We start from the raw sequence: 12,349 nt of genomic DNA, 5'->3' as shown, positions 1-12,349 counted from the left end.
GACATACCCTGTATTATTTCCAAGCAGCAGGGAATGTATTGGCTTCAAGTGCGAGATTCAAAATAAAGTGCAATGGTTCTTTTAGAACATCCCCGCAATCCTTGATGACGTAGGAAGGGATTATATATGGACCTGCAGATGATTTTCCTTATCATTTCTAAATTGCGGCTGAAATATCGTCCAGCGGACGAGGTGGCCGGGCTGTTAGGGGCGCGCAGCTGTGAACTTGCATCCGGGAGGGTGGTCTTCCGTGGTTTCACATTTTCACACCAGGCAAATGCTGGGGCTGCACCTTAATTAAGGCCAGGGTCGCTTCCTTCCAATTCCTAGGCATTTCCTCTCGTATCATCGTTTGAATAGCTATCTGTGTCGATGCGACGTAAAGCCAATTGTAAAAAGGAGAGGTATTATCCATAGTTACCGTATCTATTTTTATGTTAAATTCTTCAGATAATGCGAGCTCGACATCGGGGATATCGTGTTTTTCCTGTTCCGGAGTAGAGAAAACACTGAAAGTACCCAGCAAACTCGTCAACAATTGCCCTACCATTCCTCAACTCTCCCGGTTCCAGATATATTGTTTCACATCGTCCATTATTTTCCTCTTTATTGTTTATGAATGATCACGACGATTTGCTGTTCACTTTTATGTTACTCTCAACGGATGCAATACATGAATTACAGCTATTACACTTAGTAAGTACTTCTGAGGGGACTACGATTAAACCGATTACACTGTTGGAGAGAGGCAAAGACGGTAGATTACTAGAAAAAAATCATCTTAAGCTTAAAAAGTACTACTTTTCTTTAATCGAAAGCTGTACTTAAGGTTTAGATAAAATAAAAAATGAATTACTCCACTTCTAATCTTAATTATTTAGTGGATTCACATTGACAATAACTCAAATTCAACTGCTTCGTACAAATCGATTGAGAAACGACGATACTGTAATCCACCATTATAATTTGAAATTAAATGCCGTGATTGATTAGGTATTATGTAGGTATGTGTGTAATGCTGAGGTTTGGTTATATATGAGCACTCACCGCAATCAGTCTCATCAGAAGCATCTGGACAGTCGGGTACACCATCGCACCAAAGGGAGGTTGGCACACATTGGCCAGTAGCAGAACAGCGATGATCTCCAGACGCACATACCTCGTTACCTGTCAACAGAATATTCAACATTATAATCCTAACATCCTAGAACTGATTAGTGTACTTATAAGTTATTTTTTCTACGATACCCATTAATAACTGCAAGTGAACACAGACTTATTCGTACGTTTCTGTATCTTAATACTCAATTCAGTTCAGTTTCTTTCCTTCTTTATTTCTTTCTTTCCGTCTCTCTTTCTTTCTTTCCTAATCCGTTTACCATCCAGTCTGGCTTTTCCCTCAGACTAAGCAAGGGATCCCACCTCTACCGCCTCAAGTGCAATGTCCTTGAGCGTGAGACTTTGAAAGTCGGGGTTACAGATTAGAAGGAGGATCAGTACCCCGCCCAGGTGGCTTCACTAGCAATGCTAAACAGGGGGTTTGTGAGGAAGGGTAGGTGGCATGGGAAGATTAGTAGGGATAGACAAAGAAGAGGGAAGGAAGTGGCCGCGGCCTTAAATTAGGTACCATCCCAGCTTTTGCCTGAAGGAGAAGTGGGAAAACACCAAAAACCACTTCGAGGATGGATGAGGTAGGAATTGAAACCCCTCTACTCAGTCGACCTCACGAGGCTGAGTGGACCCCGTTCCAGTGCTCGTACCACGCTTCAAATTTCGTGGCGGAACCGGGAATCGAACCCAATTCCGAGCGTGATAGTCAATCACACAGTTCAGTTACTACATTCTGAATTCCTGTAGGCAAAGATAAAGTGAAGGATTCAGAATTAAACTAAAGGAGGTCCATATTCTACAAATTTTGCACTAACACTGCCATGGTATGGTATTGTACATTTCTGTGTAGTATTGAACCAAGCCCACAGTTCCAATTTTTATCTACGGAATGACAGAAGCTCATGTTACAACTGAAAAACATCTTAAGAACCTTTCAGACTTATAGTGTGAAGAAGACGCTTCATATAAGAGTAGATTTGATACGTGAACGGCAAGACATTCATATTTCAATATCCAATAGGAAACAGACACAGGGACATCAAGTCAACTGGTTGAAGATACCCTGACAGAGATTTGAAAATGATTTATTATTTAATAATACAGTAGTTTTAAGGAAAAATTCGATGATTTTGACTCATCATTTCGAGAAAGACATTTGGAAAAGAAAGCAGTAGGTCTACAACCTTTACAAAATGTACGAGATGCTGTCAAAATCGCATAGACCTGCATGAAAAAAAGAAAGTAGACATGATGTATCTTGCTCAGTTCATTACACTTACATTAAACATCCCCTATTTCTGAATGCTCGAGCAAGCGGAGTTTCTATGGACAGTAAGGGCGAAGACAATGATGAATTAGTTTATCACTAGATCATTTCGGGATACAAGATTCTACAATTTAATAAACGTTATAGTAAGATTTGTCATTAAAATGTAATATTTGTGTTCGAGATAATAAGTAGATTTGGTTATATAATCATAATAAAGTGCATTTATGCTATAATTCTAACAATACTTGAAGTAATCCAAGTCCAGCATAAACTCGAATTCCGTGTGATGATTTAATAATTGTTGCATGCATTATCATTTTTAATGAAATATCGATAAAATAACTTAAAACGTTTTAACGTTACTGAAGCCGAAAGAACAGTTGGAAGTGGTGGTGGTGATTATTGTTTAAAGATGAAGTACAAACCATCCTTTATTAACACTAATCCGAGAGAAAAATGGAAGTGGTCCGACACTTCGAAAAATGTAGATATCGACCAAAGAACGATAATGGCCACTAAGGGCGGGAAAATGAAATACTCCCTGGCCATTGAATGCTCTAATAGCGTCGGGGTCGGAAAAGAACAAGGGTTGATGAAAGTGAGGAGACTGGCACAAGTAAGTGTAAGCAGTGCCAGGACTCAGGCAAAGACCTCGTGCTTGCCAATCCACGCTTCATAGTTCAAAGCCCCTGGGGGGCCTTTTAGTCGCCTCTTACGGCAGGCACGGGATACCGAGGGTATTATTCTACTGCCCCCACCCACAGTCGGGGTGGGGGAAATTGAAAGAAAGTCAATTGTTAATTAATTGTAGTTTACCAGGCTTTTCCCAGAAACGAGTCTCGTGGATTTGGCTCACTTTAACTCTGAACCCTCCAATATATCAGTTGAATTCTATGATCACGTTGTCTGTTACACAAATATTCATTGTCTGCTGTAGCAGAGTAAAAAATACTTTGTTCTTGTCATTCATCATATCTGTTCAGTAGGCTCCTTGGTTGAATGACCAGCGTACTTGCCTTCACTTCAGACAGTCCCGGGATCAATCTCCGATCGGCCAGATTATTTTGATAGCATACGATTCTGGAAACTGGGTATTTTGTGTCTATCTTGGCACATTTATCTTCATATGCATACAACACACAGCGAACTATACAAGACACGCGCAATTTTGAATGCATGCCTGCACACAGCTTCGGCATCAGGAAGGGCACCCAGTCGTAACACGGGGCCATATCCACAACGAGTGCTGACCCCAGTAATTTGCGAGAAGGCCGGGAAGGTCAAGTAGATATTTAGTCCCTTCTCTGTTATTTTAATATAGGGTTGGAAAGGTAGTGAACATATCCTTTCAAAGGACTCCATCTTAGGACTTGTATTAACCTGAAACAGGAAAGGTTGTATTGGTACCTCCTGTAGAACAGTGTTAGAGAGTTTACCTCCGGATACCAGGACTGTAGCTTAAATGTGGCGGAAAAAATGAAATGTCGTATGGCTTTTAGTGCAGGTCTTTCTATTTGACTCCCGTAGGCGACCTGCGCATCGTGATGAGGATGAAATGATGATGAAGACAACACATACACCCAGCCCCCGTGCCATTGGAATTAACCAATTAAGGTTAAAAATCCCCGACCCGGCCGGGAATCGAATCCGGGACCCTATGAACCGAAGGCCAGTACGCTGACCGTTCAGCCAACGAGTCGCACCAATGTGACAGAGATATTTGTGAAGGGTTAGACGGTCTACTCTTGACACCATGTTGTAGGATTTCGGTATATAAGATATCCCATGTGATACATGGCGTGTTTGCCGGACAATATTAACTAAAACTCAGCCATTTCTGTCATCTGGGGGGCGGGGGCGTGAGTATTTCAGTGTCTTAGCTGCTGGCTTACCACCCGTAAGGCTGAGGTTCGATTTCCGGTCGATCCTGGGTTGAGATATTCAGCTTAAAATTCACGTGGCTTCAGGAAGGGCACCCGGCCTTAAACCACGAGACAAAGCCAAAATGAGCCCGGATGGTTCCAGCGACCCTAGAAATAACCACCATTAACTGAAGAAAGTTTATTAAACTTTCATCTATGTCATCTGGTAAGGTAAAGCGGGGTCAGGGGCGGTCGGGCCTTTAAGGGACGCCGCAGGACTCCTCGCGAAAAGGTAAAAGTAATGTATATGCCACTCTGAACAGAAATGGTCAGGGCGATTCTGTAGAATCAATCGAAATAGATTTTTCTTTTACAATTTGTCTTCTTCTTCTTAATCTGTTTACCCTCCAGGGTCGGTTTTTCCCTCGGACTCAGCGAGGGATCCCGCCTCTACCGCCTCAAGGGCAGTGTCCTGGAGCTTCAGACTTTGGGTCGGAGGATACAACTGGGGAGAATTGCCAGTACCTTGCCCAGGCGGCCTCACCTGCTATGCTGAACAGGGGCCTGGCGGAGCGATGGGAAGATTAGAAGGGACAGGCAAGGAAGAGGGAGGGAAGCGGCCGTGGCCTTAAGTTAGGTACCATCCCGGCATTTGCCTGGAGGAGAAGTGGGAAACCACGGAAAACCAGTTCTAGGATGGCTGAGGTGGGAATCGATCCCACCTCTAATCGGTTGACCACCCGAGGCTGAGTGAACCCCGTTCCAGCCCTCGTACCACTTTTCAAATTTCGTGGCAGAGCCGGGAATCGAACCCGGAGCTCTGGGGGTGGTAGCTAATCACACTAACCAGTAAACCACAGAGGCGGACCTTTTACAATTTGTTCTTAGAAAAATTGCCACTTCGTTGCATCTGGCAGCAGTGTATTGTGTTGAGTGTAAAGGCGGGATTCCACTGAGGCAACATTTGGGCGACATGGAGCATGCGACAGGCAACAAATGTTGCTATTTGTAGCATGCGGCTTGTTATCAGTGCGGCAGAAAAATGTGGCATGCCACATATGTTGCCTAGTGTAGCATGCGTCACTTGTGGAGACGTGTTGCCAGCTACAAACGTTATACAACCAAGGCAACAATTTCTCACCCGACGTTGACTGAGAAGGATGTCTTTGCAGACTATTGCGGCAGCAGCGTACATTGTTATTCAGCACGGTCGTAGGAGAAAACGGCCCCGGTGGTGGAGGCGAGAATTATTCGTTCGATCAAATCAAGTACAGCATGAATTATTTCAGAAGCTGTTGGCTGACGACAAAGCGCATTTCAAAAATTTCACACGGATGAGCCAGGAAGATTTTGAATTTTTGTTAGAGAAGGTTGGACCGATCATTGCAAAGTCCGATACCAATTTTCGAGAGGCGATACCGCCGAAAGTTAGACTGTTGCTTACCCTTCGATTTTTGGCTACTGGTGACAGCTATACTTCCCTGATGTACTTGTTTCGAGTTTCTGAACCTAGCATCTCACGAATCATTCCGGAGGTGTGCACGGCTTTAATAAGTGCCTTGAAAGACTTCGTAAAGGTAAGTACATTTAAGATAATTACCTGTAAGAATCAAAATGTTAAATTATTATAATATTTATTTTTCCAGTTTTAATATCGTAATAAAATGTATCGTCAACTGGGTTAACTTTGTGCCAGAATGGAGAAAATTCGTGAAAAGTATAAGAAGTCATAAACAAAACTGTTTACTTCATAGTCCACTAGTAACTTGCAGTGTGACATAATTCTTCAAGTTATAACCCTTCTTTGGCAAAATTCTAAGCCGACATATCGGATTCTGGAGGATTCTAGCGTGTCACAATGTTACCCCAGTTTACGATAACACATCCATCACATGTAACTTGGAAAATCCCAAAACTTGGAATTGTTTTCCTATTTGAAACCTTTAAGTGGATACGTACGGAATTCGGAACATAATTGGTGATGTGAGATCTTCGAGTCTCCAGACAAACAGAGTTCAATAAGAAACATTTGACATTTTATACAAGTACTATAATTATTTTATCTGATTCAGGATTTAATGATCTTTCACAATATAATATACGTAGGATATACTAATGCAAATATGATATTATGGTAATATATGATTTACTCACAGAGTGCAGACATTCTCATAAATTTCACGTTACCCGTTGTCGTCACTTAAATTGTACAGATACACCGCAAACACCAAAAATCACTTTTCACTTATTCCCTATAATCCAAAGAACAAGAAAATAACTAGCGCAAACAGAAATAATCCTATAAATGAGAACGTGCAATACACTTTGAAACCTATCATACCGAGCTCGATAGCTGCAGTCGCTTAAGTGCGGCCAGTATCCAGTAATTGGGAGATAGTGGGTTCGAGTCCCACTGTCAGCAGCCCTGAAGATGGTTTTCCGTGGTTTCCCATTTTCACACCAGGCAAATGCCGGGGCTGTACTGTAATTAAGGCCACGGCCGCTTCCTCCCACTTCCTAAGCCTTTCCTATCCCATCGTCGCCGTAAGACCAATCTGTGTCGGTGCGACTTAAAGCAAATAGAAAAAAAACTTATCATTCCGCAACCGAATATTCCTGACTGAAGGTGTGAAATGTGTTGAGAAAGGCAAGGTCACATTAACAACAGCTCACATCACCAGTTAAAGAGTAAAATGAATGATAACAGAACCCAAAGCAAAATAAGCAGGATCTGGTCATCTAAAACATATACATTTATTAAGAAGAAAGGTTCGCCCGAATGGGCATTAGATTATAAACTGGGTTTTACAATGGTCACATTTATAATAACCCATAATATTCTGGAGTAACTGAGTCATTTTGTTCTATATGTTCAAACACCATTATTTAACTTTCAAGTTGTGGAGAAAGTAATTCCACGAAATCTGCTTGGCTGTCAGCAGTGTTGTCATCGCACTGTGGTTGTGAAATCTCGTTCCCATCGATGGATGGGAACGAGACAGAAGCATGCTCCTCAGGTGAACGTACAGGCGCCAGAGGAGACTGAAGTGTAGAATTTGATGTAGTTGAGGGTGACCCGTAACTACTATTATTTGAGGGTAGGGTATCGATAAAATTTCTAGTGCAGCTTGGAGACTGAAAGTCGTAGTTTCCAATTGAGGCTTCGAATAAAATGTTATTAATCCTGTGCTTCGCTAGAACTTGTGCTCTTGGAGTTACTTTTCTCAGCTCATTTGCCACATATTCTCCATATACTGCGAACTCATCCCTCGTAATGGAAGACTTCAAAATACTATAAGCTTCTTCGACTCTTTCCTCTTGCAGATTGCATTTCCTTTTCTTACACTTTACACGATTCTTGTCTCCAAGTCCAATTTCCTCAGCAGGACGCTGATTATTGTCCACGTTTTCTAAAATCGGATTTGATGGATCATCCACTGAGATTTCTGCAGAGTCTGGAGTTGCAGCGCGGAGTAAATCTTCAGTTTCCAAAGTCTCCTCCTTAAATAAAGAGTAACAAATCATTGTAGCTTGCAGGTAAAGAAGTAATATGAATAAATTAAGCCTATGTAACAATTAAATAATACTAATAAGAAAGTGACTGAGGTATGAGCGACATTAGTAACATCATTACTTAAGCAACCCGTCCCTGATATGAATGGTGTGAAAATGTTGCGCATAGAGTCGGTTGGTGCTACATGTTAGTGGGCTCGGCTAACTGATGTGTAATAGCAACGGCTGGCTCGGTGAGGAAAGCAACAGGAAACTACCTCACTCCTCATTTCCCTTGTAAACCTCTTCAGGGATACCTATGCCATCTATGGCAGCTTAAGGTAGAGCTGTTGAGGATTCAACCAGCTTTCAGACTGAGTACTCAACATACTTTACTAATAACAAAATTATTGTCCTCAGGTTCCAAACAAACAAGAAGAGTGGGGAAGAGTATCACACGATTTTGAGACTTCATGGAATTATCCTCACTGCATTGGCGCGTGTGACGGTAAACATGTATTGGTGAAGTGTCCAAAAAGAAGTGGCAGTTAATTTTTTAATTACAAGGGAACTTTCAGCATCGTGTTGATGGCAGTCGCTGACGCAACATATTGCTTCCTGTACGCTAATATTGGATGTCAAGGAAGGATTTCGGACGGTGGAGTATTCCGGGAAACTGGATTTTACAAGGATTTATCACAAAACAAATTTTCTCTCCCAGCTCCAGAACCTCTTCCAGGAAGAGAAATATCATCGCCTTATGTTCTTGTAGCGGATGATGCATTTCCCGTACAAGAGCACATTATGAAACCATACACTGGTTGTCACGACAAAGGCTCGCCACATAGAATCTACAATTACCGACATTCACGTGCTCGCAGAATAGTAGAAAACTGCTTCGGATTGCTGGCCAGTGTTTTCCGAGTATTTAGAAAGCCTATGGAGATAAGTGTAGAAAATGCAGTGACTGTAACTACCACATGTATTTATCTACACAACTTTCTCAGAAAACGTCCTACTTCAAGATCTCTTTATTCGCCTCCGGGGACATTTGACACCGACACCCAAGATGGTAATATCATTCCTGGATCATGGCGCGGAGTGATCCAAGCTGATACAGGTATGGAGCCTCTGGGAAACAAACCACGTCGGAATTCTCAAGAAGCGAAAGCCATTAGGGATGAGTTTATGGAATACTTTGTCAGATGAAGGCTGCGTTCCATGGCAGGATCGGTATGCTTAGAGGTACGGCAAGTTTTAGAAGCTTCTTGTACATTGTAATTTAATCATTGTCAAAATATATTAGTTTAAAGTACAATATCCTAACCATATTTCGATTACTTTACCCCCTTACCGTTCATATTTCTAACAAACTTTTATCATTAAAATGAACTGTGACACTAGAAGCAGACACATCGAGGAAGAAAAAGATTGTAGTGAAACAGTGTTGGAAGACTTTGCGCAATTAGTGTAGCGGCGAATGGATTTCTAAATGACAAGTAGATTATTGTTGTGTGTTAACAGTGTACAAAAGAGAAAAAAATTTTGTTATGCTATTAAACGACGTATTTACGAAAAATCTACAGGGTTGAAAATGTCATACGTTACTGATACGTAGAATATTATATTATTATTATTACTATTATTATTATTATTATTATTATTATTATTATTATTATTATTATCATTAGTACTAGTATGATGTCAAATTATATTTTCATTGTTATCTCTATTTTTTTCTAGTGCAAACTGTTCCGTTACTAACAACCAGAAAACAGGACTTTGAATAAATCACAATCTTACTTACAAAAGTTCATAATCAGTTAACTATTTATTAAAGGAAAACGGTGGCTTAAAATCAACTCACCTCACGTTCCCCAATGACACCTGACGTTGAAGTAGTTTTCCTCGGAGCATCGATGTCAAGAAGAAAGGTAAGTAGATTATACCCGAACCATATTTTTCCTCTCAGTGGAGAAGCACCACTCGTTTTCATTTTCTGAATTATTTTGTGCTCCCGGTGGAAAGCTGTACGCAAATTTTTTATTTTCTTTTTCAGTTCCTGGACACTGCAATTATATTTATCAGAGAGCCGTTTCAACGTATCCATCTTAATACTATTGTTTTTATAGTCACTCAAAGTTACATTCCACAATTCCGCAGCATTGTGGTAATCCTCAATTAAATTCACAGTTTTTTCAATAGCCCACTCCATCTTGTCGCACGAAAATTGTAGCACCGATCCACACACTGTCGGATCCCGGGCAACACTGTTCAAACAAGCACATTTTTGAAGCATGCGGCACCAGAGAGTGTTCGACAGAATGCAACATGTCTCATGCCACACAGCCGCACGCTACATGCCGAGCCGTGTTTCCTCAATTGTAGGCTGACTGCAGCATGCGTCACTGTCGCATGCTCCATGTCGCCCAAATGTTGCCTCAGTGGAATCCCGCCTTAACACAGCAGTCTCTAGCAACACCGTGACACGGTTCTCAGAAAAGACTTGCACAAAATTATTTTAAAATAATTGCAAATACCAAAATATAATCTCATAGTTAGAAAATGATATATTTTGTTGTGTTGTGAACCCGAGATCGTATTATGCAAAACGTTTAACTGTCGTCACACTTTTAATCGACAACAGTGTATAAAACCAATAACAAGTTAGTGTAGTAACAGTCACTCAACTCAGTTCCGAAAGAGCTCTTTGCGTGAAGTTAATAATAGACTTATCAGTTGTAGGCCTACAGTTTGATTTCTTCAAACTTTATTTCAACAGTTTTTATTTAATTTTAATACTAGCTGATGTCCCGTGCTTCGCTACGAAATTCTACACTGTATAGGGTACACATTTCTACGTTAGGTAGTGTACACGTTGTGAGTAAGATTGTATTAAATTGCATAGCTCTTAACGTTACCCTAGAAACGTGATGGGGAAGTCACCAAAAGTCATTTCTCATGTGAAGACTGGGTTAGGGAATTTTCATTGTAATGGCAGGCTCTCTTGCCTACCATCTCACAATGAAGTTATCAGACACTCACTCTCCACCTGCCATAGGCTCTCTTGCCTACCATCTCACAATGAAGTTGGCAGACACTCACTCTCCACCTGCCGTTTTACGTCCCCAGAAAGACTGTCTTTGTGGTTTTTCCAACTGAAATCAACATAGGTCATTACAATGACGCCAGTAGGAATGTCGCGATTAAAAGCAATGCTATCATATGAAATACTCAATCAAATGAAAACCCGCATATTTTGTCACTTTTGCCGAGCAATACTACGCTGCCGACCTAACAGTCCAAAGTTCCAGAGCTGGAATGACCAGGCCGCAGACAGCCGTGGTGAGCCGTGAACACACTATAATTTCGGGGGGGGGGGGAGGAAGTATGATGAGGGGGTTGTGAATAGTGTAGAGTCCCATAGCGAAAACTATGCCCTTTTTCACATCTGTTTAATAGGAGTACCAGATGAGTCGGAACATCTCAATTCACTACATTGGCGGGGGAATAAACTATCTGACTTGGAGGCAAATTTATCCTCCAAGCAAAAGGAGAAAGCCCCTCTTCGCGGCTGATTTGGAATTAAATGGAGGTAGGATTTAATAAAGGGAAGAGCTTTCCTTTCGCTAGTTGCTTTATTCGCACCGACACAGAAAGGTCTTATGGCGACGGTGGGATAGGAAACGATTTGGAGTGGGAAGGAAGCACCCGTAGCCTTAATTAAGGTACAGCCCCAGCATTTGCCTAGTGTGAAAATCGGAAACCACGGAATACCCTCTTCAGGGCTCTTTTTTATTATTATTATTATTATTATTATTATTATTATTATTATTATTATTATTATTATTATTACATTTATTTATTATAATCGCATACAAACTGAAACTATGCATAACTACCAATTTTTTCAGAGATAATATGTGTCCATCTGTTGAGGGCTTTTGTAAATGGTTACTCTAACATATGAGATTTCTCCACAAATTCGGTTGTTAAAACACTTCAGTCACGATTGTGCACACACTTCATAAATTTCCTTATCGTTTTCAGGATGGATTTTGTCGACATACTGTCTTACATATTTATTTTCATGTTGGAAGGAATAAATTGTTAGCTGCCTTTGAAATGCAGGCTGCTATTCCAAATGCAAACAATATGAAATCGACATCACTGAAGTGCCTTTCAGCGTTCAATCTGAGAGTCCCTGCGTATTAAAACACACTTCCATAAAATTCAATTTACAGCTAGCTCTGTAGCCCCTTACTTCTACATATCTTACCTTGTTAAGCCATGCATCCCCATGCACCAGTGCTTGCATTTCATATTCCACAGAATTATTCTTCCATTCGCCTCACAAAATCACCCCTTTGGAGCAGTTAGAAGGTATACATTACTCCAAAGTATTTTTTTCATAAATAGCTTCTGAAAATACTGGTTCCACCTGTTCGTTCGAGGAATAATTACTTTTATGTACTGTATATCACAGAACACCACTGTATATTACAATAAGTAGTTCCCAGTCGACCTATCTCCTCCTTCGTACAACAATGTCCAAAAATGATTCCAGACGAGTTCTTCTTATAAGCATTGTTGAAACTGTTAATTCACTTCGCAG

At 40.9% G+C, this 12,349-nt stretch overlaps 1 protein-coding gene across 1 annotated transcript in view; it reads right to left on the bottom strand.

Moving 5' to 3' along the window:
- The window catches only part of LOC136858487 (G-protein coupled receptor GRL101-like), an 826,319-nt gene that overhangs the window by 177,184 nt on the left and 636,786 nt on the right, over nt 1-12,349 (bottom strand). Inside the window, exon 11 of the mRNA XM_068225625.1 lies at nt 1,048-1,167. Coding sequence (XP_068081726.1) covers nt 1,048-1,167 — 120 coding nt within the window. The remainder of the gene's footprint in view (nt 1-1,047; nt 1,168-12,349) is intronic.

Source organism: Anabrus simplex, chromosome 1 (genome assembly GCF_040414725.1).
Source record: "Anabrus simplex isolate iqAnaSimp1 chromosome 1, ASM4041472v1, whole genome shotgun sequence".
Lineage (NCBI taxonomy): Eukaryota > Metazoa > Arthropoda > Insecta > Orthoptera > Tettigoniidae > Anabrus > Anabrus simplex.
The sequence above is the reverse complement of the archived record's forward strand: the minus strand, read 5'-3'. Positions and strand labels throughout refer to the sequence as shown.